Genomic DNA, 18,701 nt, shown 5'->3' with positions numbered 1-18,701 from the left:
TGTTTCAAAAAATTTGTAGGGATAAGCCAGGATGTACAACCTTACCCACACATGATGTGGGTATAGGGGGAACCATTCCTTTAAAACAACATCCTTGTCACTTAGATCCAGACAGACAGGCCCAATTGGAAACAGGGGTACAATGCATGCTGATGAGCAGCTTAGTTGAACCTAGTCAGGGCAACTGGAATTCGCAGATGGTCTTGATGACTAAACCTGGTGGGTCAGCTCAAACTTGCATAAACTCTAGAAAAGTCACTGCGATAAAGAAGGCAGATTCCTACCCAAATTCTCATTTAAAGGACTGTTTGGACAGAGAGGGCAACACAATGTGTCTGAAAGAGGCAGATGTGTTGGAGGGATACTGTCAAATTCCTTTGACACCCCAGGGTAAGAAAGAAATCAGCTTCTGTTACACTGGACAGGGTTTTCCAGTGTCAAGTGATGCCACATAGGTTAAGGGGTACTCGAGAAACTTCTCAGAGAATAGTGAACCCAGTAGTGATAACTGCTCCTAGCTGTGCAGTTCACCTTGCTGAGGCGATGGACAATAGGGACACTCGGAAGGAAAACATGAAACAATTGGAAGACTATGCTTGTAAATTTGAAATGGGTTAGTTGGAACAACCTTTTGAAAATTTAAAGCCGAAATATTCTAGTGGAACTTGTTACTGCAGTCTAAACATTTTTTTTAGAAAACTGTATATCTGTAAATGCGTGGGAAAAAAATTGCATTTGCGTTTTTTCAATTTGTATTTTTTTTTACCCATTGTAATGAAACACATTTCAGGAATGGTGTTTCATTCCGCTAGGGGTGGAGATGTCATGGTCTTGTAGTTTTTTCCCCTGGGAATATGTGGTGTATCTTTAAGGTTTGCAAAGGATCAGTACTGCTTTAAGAACCAGCAGGCCGCTGGAGTTACTGAAAAGGTACATTTTCATTGCCTTAGATAAAGCCATTCGGAGACTGTGATTCAAAAGGTGCATTCTCGTTACCATGGATACAGCCACTTGGATTGAGCATCATGCAATACGTTTGTTACAATTCAATTTTAAATTGGCTTTTAGTTGAAGACAGTCTATTCGGACAGAACACAGACTGCTGGTGTTAGCACCTGAAAGAATAGCTCTCAGCCATTTAAATTGAAGGAAGAGAATTTTGTCTTTTTAATTATTATTATCTCTCAAAATTCTAAAAAAAAGTCAAACCAAAACAAAAATCTCTGGTAATTTAAACTGAAGGAAGGGAAGTTAGACTGTGACAATCTTTTATCCCTCAAAAACTCTAAAGCCAAATTGATTCATTTAAAAAGTGTTTTGCAAGTTGTTAATTGTTGAAATTTGCTGAAGGAAGGAAAGCATCACTTACTGCTGGAATGAGATGGACTGTTCTACCATGGAAGAACCTTTTTTTCCCATCGGACAGCTGTGAGGAGTTCAAGCAACATTGACTGTAAATTTGCAAGAGCTCGATTTTTTTTTTCTATTTTAAATGTTCTTTCTATCTTCATCGTGTTTAAGAATTTAATTTTTTAATTAAAGAGTTAATTTGTTGATTTAAAGACACCTGGTTTGGTTAGCCTCATTCGGGAGTTAATAGATGGTACAATTTGACTGGGTCTTTCTTTCACTTGGAAAGTTTAATTGATATCTTACAATCTGTGGAGGGATGGGATTGAATTTACTGTGTGTTTCTCCCACCACAATCAGAATCGTATATATTAATTGGGGGCTTTGACTGGAGCAGTTGGTCGTAACAGTGTGTGTTATCACTATCCACATTCACTATATCACTAGTTTTAACCTGTATTGAATCAGGCAGCCATCAGCATGTAATAATGCCAGAAGGAGTCTTAAATTAACATTAATAATTGAATCAACTTTGCACATGTTAATGAGGAAAATTCAGGCTGTGGGCAATTCCTGTATTGTGGTGAGAAATGAAGGGTATACAATTGGGAGCATAGCTCCGATATAGCTTTTGATGATAATGCAAAACCTTTCTGTAGTGGCTTGCTAGGCCATTTCAGAGGGCAGTTAAGAGTCAAACACATCGCTGTGGGTCTGGTGTCATATGCAGCCAGACCAGGTAAGGGTGGCAGATTTCCTTTCCTAAAGGATATTAGTGAACCAGATGGGTTTTTACAACAATCAATGATAGTTTCATGACACTATTACTGAGACTAGGTTTCAATTCCAGATTTTTATCAATTAATTGAATTTAAATTCTGCCAGCTGCTGTGGTGGGATTTGAACCCATGGCATCAGGGTATTAGCCTGGGTGTCTGAATTACTAGTCCACTGATACAACCACTGTGCCACCAACAGATCAGATCCAAGTGCTGCAGATCTGCCACATCCAATCGTGAATGGTGGTGGGCAATTGAACAACCGACTGGAGGAGGAGGCTCTGCAAATATCCCCATCCTCAACAACGGGGGAGCCCAGCACATCAGTGCAAAAGATAAGGCTGAAGTATTTGAAACCTCTTCATCCAGAAGTGCCGTGTGGATGATTCATCTCGGCCTCCTCCTGAGGTTCCCAGAATCACAGATGCCAGTCGTCAGCCAATTTGATTCACATCACGGGCTGAATTTTGCTCTCATCCCGACAGCGGGTTTCGTGGCAGGAGGGGGTTGAGGAGTGGCCGGAGAATCACGGCGGAATTGCCTGCCATGGAACCCAACATCAGGATTCCAGGTTCCGATTCTCCCGGCCAGGGAGAGGCCGCCACTGATCTTCTTGCCCAGAGGCCAGATAAGGGCCTCTTCCTGCTGCTGCTGGAATCTTACCAGCAATGTGGGGGGCCTCACCACGCAGCGAGGACGCCTTGAAAAATGAGGGCTTGGGGAGGGGGTTCCTCTTTTGTGGGCAATTGGTGGCCCGCGAAGGACTTCCACCAGGAACAATTGTACCCCCAGGGACCCCTGCCCACCCCCACTGGACTGAACGCCCACCCCTCCACCTTCTCGCTGGGGCCTTCTGGACTGGCCCCGGCAACCCCGCCTCACCTACCTCTTTTCCGGGGTTCCGGCACTGGGCCAGGGTCCGAGGCCTCTGCAGTACCGGCAATGGCCGCTGCTCCCGGTGGCGCTGTTGATACTGTTGAGTTGCCAGCCCTGTGATTGACTGGCAGCTCTTAGAGGCAGGATCCCCATCCTGATAAAGTCTTTACAGGGATGGGGATCGCGCCTCCTTAAACTTTGACCCCAAAAGACTGGAGGATCACTCCAGGGGTCTGAAAAAATGCAGAGGCGGGGTGCCCCCCGCCTGACGCTAGAAGCCCCACCTCCTGCACAAAATCCAGCCCATGTGATAGCAAGAAACAACTGAAGGCACTGGATACTGCAAAAGCTATGGGTCCTGACAACTCCCAGCTTTTGTGCTGAAGACTTGTGCTCCAGAACTAGCCGCATCTCCAGCCAAGCTGTTCCAGTACACCTACAACACTACACCGAGTCGACAATGTGGAACATTGCCCAGGTATATCCTATACACAAAAAGCAGGACAAATCCAATCCAGCCAGTTACCACCTTATCAGCCTCCTCTCGATCATCAGCAAAGTGATGGAAGATGTCATCAACAGTGCTATCAAGCAGCACTTACACAGCAATACCCTGCTCAGTAACGCTCAGTTTGGGTTCCGCCAGGGCTTCTCAGCTCCTGACCTCATTACAGCCTTGGTTCAAACATGGACAAAAGAGCTGAATTCAAGAGGTGAGGTGAGAGTGACTGCCCTTGACATCAAGGCAGCATTTGAGTATGGCATTAAGGAGCCCTAGCAAAACTGGAGTCAATGGGAATCAGGTAGAAAACTCTCCACTGGTTGTTTCCTCTTGTGAGTGAGTCCAGAACTAGGGGCCACTGTTTTTAAATTAGGAATCGCCTTTTTAGGACAGAGATGAGGAGAAATTTTTTCTCTCAGCGGGTTGTGCGACTTTGGAACTCTCTGCCTCAGAAGGTGGTGGAGGCTGGTCATTGCATAATTTTAAGGCAGAGGTAGATAGATTCTTGTTAGGCAAGGGAATCAATGGTTATCGGGGGTAGATGGGAGTGTGGAATTCGAGACACAATCAGATCAGCCATGATTTTATTGCATGGCAGAGCAGGCTCAAGGGGCCAAATGGCCTACTTCTGTTTCTAATTCATATGTTCATATGAGCATTCGTATGTTTGTATGTTCATACCCAACACAAAGGAAGTTTGTTGTGGTATTTAGAGGCCAATCATCTCAATCGCAAGACATCACTGCAGGAGTTCCTCCGGGTAGTGTCCTAGGCCTTCAGCTGCTTCATTAATGACCTTTCCTCCATCATAAGGTCAGAAGTGGGGATGTTCACAGATGATTGCACAATGTTCAGCACCATTTGTAGCTCCTCAGATACTGAAGCAGTCCGTGTACATATGCAGCGACACCTGGACAATATCCAGGCTTGAGCTGATGTGTGTCACGAATGTTACTTGCCACTTAAGTGCCAGGTAATGATCATCTCCAACAAGAGAGAATCTAACCATCTCCCCTTGACATTCAATGGCATTACGATCACTGCATCCTCCACTGTCAACATCCTGGGAGTTGCCTTTGACCAGAAACTGAACTGGACCAGCCAAATAAATACTGTGGCTACAACAGCAGGCCAGAAACTGGGAATTCTGTGGCGAGTTACTCATCTCCTGACTCCCCAAACCCTCTCCACCATCTAGTGGGCACAAGTCAGGAGTGTGATGGAATACTCTCCACTTGCCTGGATGGGTGCAGCTCCAACAACAGTCAAGAAGCTCGACACCATCCAGGACAAAGCTGAACTCTTGATCGGCAAACCATCCACCAACTTAAACATTCACTCCCTCCACCACCGGCGCACAGTGGCAGCAGTGTGTACCATCTACAAGATACACTGCAGCAATGCACCAAGGCTCCTACGACAGCACCTTCCAAACCCACTACCAAATAGAAGGACAAGGGTGGCAGATGCATGGGAACACCACCACCTGCAAGTTCCCCTCCAAGCCACACACCATCCTGACTTGGAACTATATCACCGTTCCTTCACTGTCACTCGGTCAAAATCCTGGAACTCCCTTCCTAACAGCACTGTGGGTGTACTTACCCCACATGGACTGCAGTGGTTCAAGAAGGCAGCTCACCACCACCTTCTCATGGGCAATAAATGCTGGCCTGGCCAGTGACGCCCACATCCCATGAAAGAATTGAAAAAAACACTGGCACTGTTGATAATCTGTCAGAAACAGAATCGCAAAAGGTGCAAAAAAAAAAAGTGCAAAATAAAAAGTAAGCCTGTAGACCAAAGAGACTGCTTCAGAGCCATGAAGGAAACACAATTTATTTTCCAGCACATCGGTAATTTATTACAACACGGCAACAGTTTAGCAGAATAATACTGTCAGCTTCAACTGCACAGGGTGGCTGAACAAGTCTTATTGAAACAATTGAAATTATACAGATATTAAGCTTCACTTGTATTAACATTCTCATTGCCTGATTGAAACAATTGTGCATTTCTTTAATTCCCGTCCCACTCCCACTCTGACCTCTGCTTCTGATACTGTTCAAATGACATTAAACAAAAGCTTGAGGAACAGCTCCTCATTGTTTGATTGGACACTTTACAGCCTTTCGGACTCTACATTGAGTTTAACAATTTCGCTCCCCTGTTCTCAGGCAGCAGATGCTGGTATTGGTTTGACTGTTACCATAGACAGCTCCTCCAGACCCACCTTTCATTTCTTTTCTTGTCCCATTACTGCCCTTTTTTTTATCGTTCATTCATAGGATGTGCGTGTCACTGGCAAGGCCAGTATTCATTGCCCATCCATAATTGCCCTCGAGTAGTTGGCCACCTTCTTGAGCCTCCAGTTTGTGTGGATTGCGGTCTTTCATACAGGTTTTTGATGCAACTGAGTGGCTCGCTAGGCTATTTCAGAGGACAGTTAAGAGTCAACCACATTGCTGTGGACCTGGAGTCACATTTGGACTGACCAGGTAAGGACGGCAGATTACCTTCCTTCAAAGACATTTGTGAATTAGCTGGGGGCTTTTTTTAAAAGACAACCTGGTAATTTCATGATTCGTATTACTGATACTAGCTTTTTACTCCAGACTTAGTTAGATTAACTGAACTTAAATTTCTCTACTGCCATGGTGAGATTTGAACTGATCTCTCTAGATCATTAGCCTAGGCCTTTGGATTATGAAGCCTGTAACATAAACAATATGCTACCCATCCTTATGTCATTTACGCTTTCTGCTGCCCTCCACACTATTACAGACTTTTTCTTTTGTTCTTTTCTCCCCTCCCCCCACCACCCCCCCCCCCCCCCCCCACCCACCCATTTTCCCCAGCTTCATCACTTGCATCTAATCTGTTAAAACTCTAACTGCTTGCAGACCTGATAAATCTCATCAACTGGAAATGTGTACTCTGTTCCTCTCTCCACTGATACTGCATGACCTGTTGAGTGTTTCCAGCATTTTCTGGTTTTCTGCAGCCTCTTCCAGTGAGGATTACTGCGGCCAGCTGTTCGGGGGAAATCAATGTGTTGATTGAACGCTCCTGTGAAGTGCCTTGGGATGTTTTACTACATTAAAAGGTGCTATGTAAATGCAACCTGTTGTTATGTGGCATTGCTGTTGCTGCTATTTTAATGCGTGGGTTAAGCTCTTTGTTTAAACAGCTAATGTATTAAGGGTGGAGTTGGTCTTGAATAATAGCGTGAATGGGACACTCCCTATACCGCCTGCTTGAATTTCCATTTCATTGACGTCAACAATTGGCAAAACCTGGGCGGGGTGGAAAATCAGGTGACCCATTCACCGCAAACTCATTTCGTGCAAGTGGTGGTGACCGATTTCACCCTCTATTAATGCCTCCATGATGGCAGACGCTGGGTCAGGTTCCTATCCTCTGATGATGCTGGCAGTAATGTCTACTTTCTAATCTGTCAGAGTTGTAGTAATACTTCACTTCGCTCAGGTTAAAAAAGTGTGCATTTACAGTATCATGTATTAACATTGCAAAATAATCATCTCTGAAGCAGACTTAATTAATAGGAAACAGAAAACAAGCAGACTGAAAGGAGGAATGATTGCTATAGTTGTATTGGTGCTGCTGTACAATATTTGCCTGGAATTCATAGAGATATTCCCCCATCAAAGAAGAGTTGATCCCCGGTCTGGACCAGAGAGCGGCTGATTTTGTCATTATAAAGATTTTATGTTTTAAACTAGCATTAGCACATCACTAGGAAATCATTGTGCACCTCTAATCACTAGTAAGTTTCATTATCTTCCCTGCGCAACAACACATATACTCCCCAGAGAATTATACAGTGCATTCATCTGTGCCAAAGTGCTGTAACTACTTCAGAGGAATCGTATGAACCAGAGTGCGGCCAACACAACGCTCAGCAGAAGAGACGATTTAACATGACTGCTTCCATTGCAGAGGTCACGATTACAGCAGTTAGTAGTGAGAGACACGGAAATCCCTGCGAAAGTTTGCTGAAAGTTTTGCTTACACCCAGAAGGTTGGATACATCCTGCTGAGTAAATAGTTACACTACCTGTAAAATTATAAAGAAGAGTGTTAAATGATTACTGGGTTTAAAATCTTGACAACAGTCTCAACACAGCATAAATGGTCCAGCAGAAAAGCAAACTATAGGCAGAATCATTGAATCTCAAACAGAAGGAGGCCATTCATCCCATCATGTCTGTACTGACACTTTGAAAGAGCTATCCAGTTAGTTACACTCACCCTGCCCTTTCCCTGTAGCTCTGCAATTGTTTTCCCCCCTTTTCAGGTATATTTCCAATTCCCTTTTGAATCTGCTTCCAACACCCTTTCAGGCAGTGAATTCTAGATCATTTCAACTCACTACATTAATTTCAAATCCTCCCCCATCTCTGCTCTGATTCTTTTACCTTAAGTCTGTGAAACAATTAAGATATTTAGCTGACTGTAACATGCTCCACTTGCCCCACTTCATTCCCCTAATGTCCATTAAAACCTGTAAACACAACAACTTGCATTGATATAGCACTTTTAATGCAGAAGAATGTTCCCAGGACCCTTCACAAAGGTATGAGCAGAGCCAATCCTAAAACAAAGGAGGAGAGCTTAGGAGAGATGACCAAAAGATTTCATCCACGAGGTCGTTTTGAGGCAGGTCTTAAAAGTGGAGAGAGAGGGAGACAGACGGAGAGGTTTAGGGAGGGAATTCCAGAGCTTAGGACCAGACAGTTGCAGAGATGGCCCGCCAATGGTGTGGCAAAGGAAATCGGGGATACGCAAGAGGCCAGAATTAGAGGGAAGCAGAGATCTCGGAGGGTTGTAGGGCTGGAGGAGGTTACAAATGGGTGAGGCCAGGATGAGATTTAAACATGAGGATGAGAATTTTACATGCAAGGCATTGCAGGCTGGGAGCCAATGTAGCTCAGCAAGCACAGCAGTGTTAGGTGAATGGGACTTTGTGCGGGATGCAATTTTAAAAAATATTAATTCACAAGATGTGGGCTTCACCGGCAAGGCTGCTGCCCTGACAGGTGATTGTGAGTTTTCTTCTTGAGCTGTTGCTGTCTTGTTATTCTTTATAGCAGTTTGATACAAGTGAGTGGCTTGTACCATACCTGCTACAGACAGGAGATTTTTGGATTAGCTGAAGTTGGCCAGGGCACTATTGAAATAGTCATTGGATTGACAAAGACATGGATGAGGGTTTCAATAGCAGATGGGCTAAGGTAGGGGTGGAGATGGGCAATGTTATGGAGGTGGATGTCGGAGGTCTTGGTGATTGGACGATATGGGTTCAGAAGCTCAACTGGAGGTGGAAGAAGATGCAGAGATTGGGAACAGCTAAGGGAAAGTGGGCCCAGTGTTTGGGAGTGGAGTTGGTGGTGAGAGTAGAGAGTGTGTGGCAGTAGACAAAAATGATGGCCTTAGTCTTCCCAATGTTTAGCTGGAGGAGGTTGCAGCATATCCAGATATGGACAGCACAGAGGCAGTAGAAGGGTTGAGAGAGTTAGAGCTTTGAGCATCATTGGCTTAGCATTCGGAAGGCCAGCCTATCTCTGTAGATGGTAGTGCAGATTCAGATACTCTTAATTCCCCTCTGAAATGGCCTAACAAGCCACTGAATCGTATTAAAGCCACTACAGAAAACTATAAACCACACAGACGGCAGAGGTTCAAGAAGGCAGCTCACCACCCACTTCCTTAAAGGCATTAGGAATGAGGAATAAATGCTAGCCCCGCCAGCAATGCTCACACCCTGTGAATAAAAAAAAAACACTTTGCCGGCTGCAAACGCTTTGGGAAATCATGAAGAGTGCTGTCTAAATGCAATTCCTTTATAAACCCACTTCACCTGAAGACTAAACTTGGTTTATGGCTCCTTGCAGGAAACAAAGACTAGCCCCCTTGAAATTTTAAAGCTTTTCTTTAGTGTTACTTCTTTGCTTATGCATCACAGCAAAAACACTCTTCAATCAAGGAATGTAGGCGTTTGTGAAAGGGAGCTAGACATCCATCATTCGTCTTGGCGATTGAGACACAATTAACAGAGCAGCCAGGGAGACCCAGTCGAATCAGGAAAAAGAAATAATTAATAAACAAAAGTACAAGAAATCATGAAAAATATTGAAACTTTTATTTAAGCATGGTTATTTAAATAGAATGTGAAAATGTGTCTATAGCCATGGCTCAGTGAGTACCACTCTGGGTCAGAAGGTTCAAGTCCAAATCTGCAGACTGCAGCACAAATTCTAGGCTCCAACACAGCGCTGAGATCATTAGTTTTATGGTTACGAAGTTAAATCGCGGGTCCGTCTGCTCTTCAGGTAGATATAAAAGATCCCATGGCGCTACTTCGAAGATGAGCAGTGGAGATCTCCCCGCTGTTCTGGCCAATACTTGATATTTCAACAAGACTTAAAACAGATTATCTCGTCACTATCTCATTGCTTGTCTGCAGAAGCTTGCTGTGCTCAAATTGGCTGCCAAGTTTGCTACATTACAGCAGTGAATATACTTCAGAAGTACTTCTTTGGCTGTAAAGTGCTTTGAGATGCCCTGAGGATGTGAAAGACGCTATAAGAATGCAAGTCTTGCTTCCCTTTCTCGTACATTTGAAATTGATTGAAGGAACTGCGAAACAAAACTGGTTCTGGGTTTCACATGAAATGGTTCAACTGCTAGTAGAACAAAATGTTACCAATATTTATTGCAATCCACAGCCAGAAATCCCATTATTTTTAGATTAGATTAGATTAGAGATACAGCACTGAAACAGGCCCTTCGGCCCACCGAGTCTGTGCCGAACATCAACCACCCATTTATACTAATCCTACACTAATCCCATATTCCTACCAAACATCCCCACCTGTCCCTATATTTCCCTACCACCTACCTATACTAGTGACAATTTATAATGGCCAATTTACCTATCAACCTGCAAGTCTTTTGGCTTGTGGGAGGAATTTATTAATTCTTTAATGCTAATACTGGATGGACCGGTTTTAAAATCATAGAATGGCTACAGCCCTCTGCAAGAGCAATTTAGCTGGACCCACTGCCCCGCCCGTTCCCTGTAGCCCTGCATTTTCTTTTCCTTTCAGCTGCTTATCTTTTTGAAATATTTGGCCAGCATTCCCACTTTAACACGCTACTAACCCATTCACTTTAAATTTTAAATGGGTTGGTATCTACTTTTAAATAGCAGAACAGAGAAATGCCATATGGGCCATGAGTCAAGCCCGGCTGCTCCCAATAATTTCTAGACTCATTTGATTAATGGATAAGTGGCTACCTGGGAATGAACATATTTTGGCTTTTGTAATGACGTTAAGTAGATGCTTTCAAGTAAGGTTCCTCTGCTGACTATTTCGAACACAATTGAGGACTAACTTACCAATTTCAGAAACACCAACTGGACAATTCATCATGAAAGCATCCTGGATAACACTAAAACATGGTAATGACCTGGAACTCGCTGCCCACAAGGGTGGTGGAAGCGGAGACAATCGATGACTTCAAAAGGAAGTTGGATGGCCACTTGAGTGAAATGACTTGCAGGGCTACGGGGATCGAGCGGGGGAATGGGACTGACTGGACAGCTCAGTGGAGAGCTGGTAGGACTCAATGGGCTGAGTGGCCTCCTTCTGTGCCGTAAATGACTCTACGGTTACCAGAGGTATGCATCACAGATCATTCTTACTTACCAGCTTTCCCAACTCGGTAGAAACAGGTCTCATTAACTCCAGTACAGTTTCGGGCGCCAGTAATGCATCTGCTGGATGATAGTCCACAATGATAGCACATTAAACAGTCACCTGTACATTGAGAAATAGGGAAAAAAGTGAGAAAAGGTTTGTAGCCTAGGACCTAAGCTCAGGAATCCCCTCCCTAAACCGCTGCACCTCCTACCTCATGCTCTTCGAAAACATTCCTTAAAACCTAGCTCTGACCAAGCTGCTCCTTATGTGGCTCAGTGTCAAATTTTGTTGGGCAATGCTCCTGTGAAGTACCTTGGGATGTCTTCCTACATTAAAAGGCACTATATAATTGCAAGTTGTTGCTGTAAATGTTATGGAAAAGGTAAATCAGGAAAATGACTTCAGTTTAAATTGTGGGAGCAACACACAAGACAGGTTTAAGCGAGTGAAAGGTAAATTTAAGACTGATCACAAGGAATTCTTCACAAAGAGGGGGTAATGTTGACTTTGGGAGGATATTGTAAAAGGGCCGATAAAGAAAGTTGGCGATCACATAATCTCACCAAATCCATACACAATGTCAAAATTACCAGCAAAGTGTGCTCAACATTGGGAGAGCCTTCCAGGTATAGTCGTGAAAGTGAAACACCAAGGAAGCATTTGTGAACCAATTGATGCAACGCAGCCAAGAATGGGCATAAAGAGAACCTCAGGATCCTCAAATGTAGCTTTCAGGTCCCTGTGATTTGTCTGCCTTACCCCTTTGTACTGTAACCTTCATCAGTTGTTCTACATCCACTTCTGCTCATTCTACAGTTCCAATATCCACCTCTCTATGAAAACTGAGGCAAAGTACTTATTTCCTATCTCTGCCATTCTTTCGCACTCCAATGCAAACTTGCCTCTTTGAACTCTTAGCAGCTCTGCCCCATCTTCACCATTGTCTTGCCACTAAAATGTTTGCGGAAAGCCTTTTTATTGCTCGAGTGCGAAGATGTGCTTCCAGATGTCACCCCTGAATGGTCAAATGCCAATTTTGAGATCACGTCCCCCTTGTTCTGGACTCCCTCCACCAGAGAAAATAGTGGGGGCTATCTACCTGATCAACTCCTTTAAACACCTCGGTTTGATCACCCCTTAATCTTCCATACTTGAGGGAACACAAGCCTCGCCTGTGCAACCTGTCCTCAGAATTTCACTCTTTTAGCCCTGCTATCATTCTGGTGAATCCGTGCTGCACCCCCTCCAAGGCCAATACACCCTTCCTGAGGTGTGGTGCCCAGAATGGAATGTATTGCTCTAGATGGGGTCTAACCAGCGCTTTATAGAACAGTAACATAAGTTCCACCCTGTTTGTATTCCAGCCCTATTGAGATAAAGGTCAAATTATTTTTTGCACCTGTGCATTCATTTTTAATTTTTAAAAAAAACAAAGCCCTTAACGTTATTCGAAGTTAAAATAAACATAATGATTGATCAGAGAAGCATTTCTAAATAGTTCTGTTTTCTTACCCAGCGAGACGCAGAGAACCAGAGCACATCCGAGAAGCAGAAGGTACTTCATCTTTTGACTTTCCCCTCTGAGATTTAAACGCAAGCAGAGAAAATGGGAACTATCCGACCCAAGTACCTCAAACCTTCAGTTGCTTTTAATCCACAGTCTTGAATGAGCGGTTTTATAAAGGCTGAGGGAGGAGTTAACTAGGCAACCTAACCCTTTCAGTGCCACGACTGAGCCACTTCTGGCAACATTCATAAGCATAATCCAAATGCCACAATCTGCCCTCAGCTGACTTGCACTCAGAAAATATTTGCAGTGAATTACATGTTCCCATGGTAATGTTCCCTTTAATCTACTCATTGCATTTCATGATAATTCAGCATTCACAAAGACACCTTCAGGTATTTCTGAGAGGGATGATACCACACATCAGTAACTCACTCCTCTGCAATTTGATAAGAAGTCGAATGTTATCATTTATCGCGAGGGGAATTGAATATAAAAGTAGGGAGGTTATACTTCAGCTATACAGGGCATTGGTGAGACCACATCTGGAGTACTGTGTACAGTACTGGTCTCCTTATTTAAGTAAGGATGTAAATGCATTGGAGGTAGCAGAGAGAGGTTCACTAGACTAATACCTGGAATGGGCGGGCTGCCTTATGAGGAAAGATTGGACAGGCTAGGCTGGTATCTGCTGGAATTTAGAAGAGTAAGAGATGACTTGATTGAAACATATAAGATACTGAGGGGTCTTGACAGGGTGGATGTGGAAAGGATGTTTCCCCTTGTGGGAGAATCTCGAATTAGGGGTCACGGTCTAAAAATAAGGGGTCGTCCATTTAAGACAGAAATTAGGAGAAATTTTTTCTCTCAGAGGGTCGTGAGTCTTTGGAATTCTCTTCCTCAAAAGGTGGTGGAAGCAGAGTCTTTAAATATTTTTAAGGCAGAGATAGATAGATTCTTGATAAGCAAGGGGGTGGAAGATTATCGGGGTAGGTGGAAATGTGGAGTAATCAGTTCAGCCTTGAACTTATTGAATGGCGGAGCAGGCTCGAGGGGCTGAATGGCCTACTCCTGCTCCTAATTCACATGCTCGTAATACGATCAAAGCTGATCTGCTACCTCAGTTCCACCGTCCTGCACTATCCACATATTCTGCACTGTTTCCAGAATGGTTGCTTGTGCCTCCATAGAATTGTAGATTATAGAATGGTTGCAGCACAGAAGGAGGCCATTCGGCCCATCATGTCTGTGCCAGCACTCTGCAAGAGCAACGTCTATTTATTAGTGCATGGGATGTGGCGTTGCTGACGAGGACAGCATTTATTGCCCATCCCTAATTGCCCTTGAGAAGGTGGTGATTAGCTGTCTTCTTGAACCGCTGCGGTCCATGTGGGGTAGGTACACCCACAGTCATGTCAGGAAGGGAGTTCCAGGATTTTGACCCAGCGACACTGAAGGAACGGCGATATAGTTCCAAGTCAGGATGGTGGGTGGCTTGGAGGGGAACATACAGGTGGTGATGTTTCCATGAATCTGCTGCCCTTGTCCTTCTAGGTGGTAGAGGTCGCGGGTTTCGAAGGTGCTGTCGAAGGAGCCTTGGTGTGTTGCTGCAGTGCATCTTGTAGATGCCACTGTGTGTTGGCATTGGAGGGGGTGAATGTTTGTGGATGGGGTGCCAATCAAGCGGGTTGCTTTCTCCTGGACTGTGTCGAGTTTCTTGAGTGTTGTTGGAGCTGCACCCATCCAGTCAAGTGGGGAGTATTCCATCACACTCCTGACTTATGCCTTGTCGATCGTGGACAGGCTTTGGGGAGACAGGAGGTGAGTTACTCACTGCAGAATTCCTAGCCTCTGACCTGCTCTTGCAGCCACAGCATCTATGTGGCAGGTCTAGTTCAGTTTCTGGTCAATGGTGACCCCTAGGATGTTGATAGTGGGGGATTCAGCGATGGTAATGCCATTGAACGTCAAGGGAGATGGTTAGATTCTCTCTTGTTTGAGATGGGCATGGCCTGGCACTTTTGTGGCACGAATGTTACTTGCCACTTCTCAGCCCAAACCTAGATATTTTCCGTGTCTTGCTGCACATGGACATGGACTGCTTCAGTATCTGAGGAGTTGCGAATGGTGCTGAACATTGTGCAATCATCAGCGAACATCCCCACTTCTGACCTTATGATGGAGGGAAGGTCATTAATGAAGCAGCTGAAGATGGTTGGGCGTAGGACACTATCCTGAGGAACTCCTACTGACCACAACCATCTTCCTTTTTGCTTGGTGTGACTCCAACCAGCAGAGAGTTTTCCCCGATTCCCATTGACTCCAGTTTTGCTAGGGCTCCTTGATGCCATAACTCGGTCAAATGCTGCCTTGATGTCAAGGGCACTCAATTTCACCTCACCTCTGGAGTTCAGTTCTTTTGTCTATGTTTGGATCAAGGCTGTAATGAGGTCAGGAGCTGAGTGGCCTTGGCAGAACCCAAACTGAGCATCAGTGAGCAGGTTATTGCTGAGCAAGTGCTGCTTGATAGCACTGTCGGCAATTCCTTCCATCACTTAGCTGATGATCAGGAGTAGACTGATGGGGTGGTAATTGGCCGGGTTGGACTTGTCCTGCTTTTTGTGCGCAGGACATACGTGGGTAATTTCCCACATTGCCGGGTAGATGCCAGTGTTGTAGCTGCGCTGGAACAGCTTGGCTAGGGGCATGGCAAGTTCTGCAGCACAAGTCTTCAGTACTATTGCCGGAATATGGTCAGGAATTCTGCATTCCTGAAGACAGATACAATGTATTTGTTTATTTTCTCTGCCATTTCCTTATTCCCCATTATATGTAACTGGAATGCACTGCCTGAAAGAGAGCTGGAAGCGAATTCAATCAAGGCTTTCAAAACGGAATTGGATAAGCACCTGAACGGAAAAAAAAATTTGCAAGGATGTGGGAAAAAGGACTGGGGAGCAGGATGAGCTAAATTACTCTTTCAGAGAGTCGGAATGGGCTCCTTCTGTGCTGTAACCAATTATTCTATGATCTCGTCTACGCAAGCACCATGCACTGCATGCATAGAGGAGAACATTGGCATCTGTTAGATACATAGATGAAGGAAAAGAGGTTGAGGGGATTTGATGCAGGATAGGTAAATGTGATCAGAACTGTTTGCTTGTCTGCAGGATAAAAACTAGCAAGGACTGATTGGTCTGAATGGCCTGTTTCTGTGTGTTAACTTCTATTTATAATATTGTGCAGTGCATCTCAGGTCCTGTACATCTGCAAATATCTGAGGCACAATGAGTGTAGCAACAACTACTTGCATTCATATGGCACCTTAAAGTAGTAAACCATCACAGAAACGTTATCAAATAATAATTTGACACAGAGCCATATTAGGAGGTATTAGGTGACCAAAATCTTGGTCAAAGAGATAGGTTTTAAGGAACATCTTAAAAGGAGAGATCAACAGGAGCAGATATTTAGGGAGGGTATTTCAGAGCTTAGGGCCCAGGCAACTGAAGGCACGACTGCCAATGGTGGAACATTGAAAATCAGGGATGCACAAGAGGCCAGAATTGGAGGAGTGCAGAGATCGCGATGGGTTGTGGGGCTGGAGGCGACTACAGAGATAGGGAATGACGTCATGAAAGGATTTGAAAACAAGGACGAAAATTTTAGAATCAAGGTGTTGCCGGACGGTGAACACAGAGGGCGATGGGTGCAAATTAGGACACGGGCAGCAGATGGAACTGAGCCCTGTCTACTGGCCTGAAGTTGGGAAAGTCTCTTTCTTTCCATTGAGTTTACATGGGGTAGAGTAGAAAGGGATTCGGGGGCACACATTCAAAAATCACTAACAGTGGTGATGCAGGTTAATAAGATCATTTTTTTTAAAAAGCAAACCAAGTACTGGGGCTCATTTCTAAAGAGACGGAATTGAAAAGCAGCGAAGTTGCGTTAAGCATGTATTGAACGTTTGCTAGACCACACTTGGAGTACTCTGCACAGTTCTGTTCTCCATATTATAAAAAGGGAATAGAAGCACTGGTGAAGGTGCAAAAAAAGATTACAAGGAGGATACCAGAACTGAGAACTTTTTGGTAGGGCCCTACCAAATTTTACAAATTTCACGGTCACGGCATTTTAAGAATCGTGAATTTCATGATTTCACATTCTGGAACTCGCTGACTACGAGGGTGGTGAAAGCAGAGACAATCAATGATTTCAAAGGGAAGTTGGATGGGCCCTTGAAAAAAATAGACCTGAAGGGCTATGGGGATCGAGCTGGGGAGTGGCACTGAGTGGATTGCTCTGCGGAGAGCTGGCAAAGACACGATAGGCTGAAAGCCACAAGCTATGACTCAAAACGTAAATTTCTCAACGTTGCAACAAACCATGAAAATGATCCATCTAAAACAAACAAAACAGACAAGGGAGTTTTCTGGTTTCAAATGGCATTTATTATGCACCCAAAAACCATTGTAAAAAGTTGACAATAAACAGGTCACATTCTTCACTCACTGAAGTCAGTGGTAGAATGTGAAGCAACCAGTAACTGTCTCTTTCTTCATTCCCTGTCCCTGTGCTGTGAACACCTGTCCATCTCTCTGCATCCACAGAGATTGTTTGAATTTTCCTCACAATGTGTAGCAAAAATCTTCGGTAGATAGTCCTGTCATAGTTTATTTGCGCCTGGCAAGCAACCACCATTTTGCACATTACATTGAATGAATACCTGCAGCTTTGGGCGATCAAGTCTTTCCAATGACTTACAAAGGCATCCATAAGTTCCATTGTAACCAACTGACAATTTTCTGAGCTCTCTGTCATCTTCTTAAAAAGAGATGAAATTGTTGCTTGTTTTTTTGTGTTTGTTTCCCCAGCTGTGCGGTGTCTGATGCTCTCTTCCTGCAGCAATGGCTTTCATACTCTAAGTGATCCTGAATCGCTGTCAGTCGTGTGCGATCCAATGAAACATTGCAGCTTGAACAAAACAGTAATCCATCGGCATGCAGAATTTAGCTTCCAAATTCTTTCATTCGATGTGCTGCAGTAATGCTTGTGGCCATTCTTGATTAGCTCATTCTGGCATTCTCGCATGTCTACTCACACCTGAGAGTGCTTCTCTCAAAACTACACCAGAAGCCCTCCCTCACCTTCCATTCAGCGAGGTGAGCCTTGTGTCAGTCAGTAAAACGGGCAATGTTTGCAACATGCCCAGCAATCAACAAGGTGAGCCTTGTGTCAATGAATCAAATGTGCAAAATTGGCAAAATGGCCGACTTCATAGAGAACCTGAGATTTCATGGTCCATGATGCATTTTTCAAGGCCGTGTATTTGGTATAACCCTACTTTTCAGGAATGGCTGAACAAGCTGGTGCTCAAGAAAAAAGGTGACCTGATAAAGGTCATTAAGATAATGAGGGGGTTCGGTGGCATAGCTGTGGAGACAATGTGGGGAAGTCCAAAACTAGGGGTCATAAATATAAGACATTATATAATAAATATAATTCCAATAGGGAATTTAGGAGAAACCTCTCTAGGCAGAGAGTGGTTAGAGTATGTAACATGCTACCATAATGAGTAGTTGAGGCTCTCTCAGCTGGATGTAAAAGATGGCACTATTTTGAAGATGATCAGGGAGTTCTCTCTGACATCCTAGGCTAATATTTATCCCTCAACTCATCACTAAAGACAGATTATCTGGTTATCACATTACTGTTTGTAGGATCTTGCTGTGCACAAATTGGCTGTGTTTCTACATTAGAATAGTTACAATTCCAAAAGTGCTTCTACTGCCTGTAAAGTGCTTTAGGATGCTCTGAGGTCATGAGAGGTGTTGCATAAATGCAAGTTTTTCTTTCTATGGAGTCTTAAATTGCTTTCATTGCTTTCCGAGTCCTAATATTGCTGTGGTAATATATTATTAAACATTAACCCTACTGAAGAACTCTTGTAATACAATAAA

At 44.1% G+C, this 18,701-nt stretch overlaps 1 protein-coding gene across 1 annotated transcript; it reads right to left on the bottom strand.

The window, feature by feature from the left end:
* Window positions 1-6,387: 6,387 nt before the first annotated feature.
* Window positions 6,388-12,847, bottom strand: LOC137345946 (sperm acrosome membrane-associated protein 4-like). Its single transcript, XM_068009200.1, has 3 exons — window positions 12,747-12,847; window positions 11,241-11,351; window positions 6,388-7,585 (listed from the first exon to the last, which is right to left on the bottom strand). Exons 1-3 carry the CDS (start codon window positions 12,796-12,798, stop codon window positions 7,386-7,388), a joined length of 363 nt encoding a protein of 120 aa, XP_067865301.1. The 5' UTR covers window positions 12,799-12,847; the 3' UTR covers window positions 6,388-7,385.
* Between the last annotated feature and the right edge of the window lie 5,854 nt (window positions 12,848-18,701).

The sequence above is a fragment of the Heterodontus francisci genome, chromosome 29, assembly GCF_036365525.1.
Source record: "Heterodontus francisci isolate sHetFra1 chromosome 29, sHetFra1.hap1, whole genome shotgun sequence".
Taxonomy (NCBI): domain Eukaryota; kingdom Metazoa; phylum Chordata; class Chondrichthyes; order Heterodontiformes; family Heterodontidae; genus Heterodontus; species Heterodontus francisci.
Note: the sequence above shows the minus strand (reverse complement) of the source record. Positions and strands in the feature narration are given on the sequence as shown.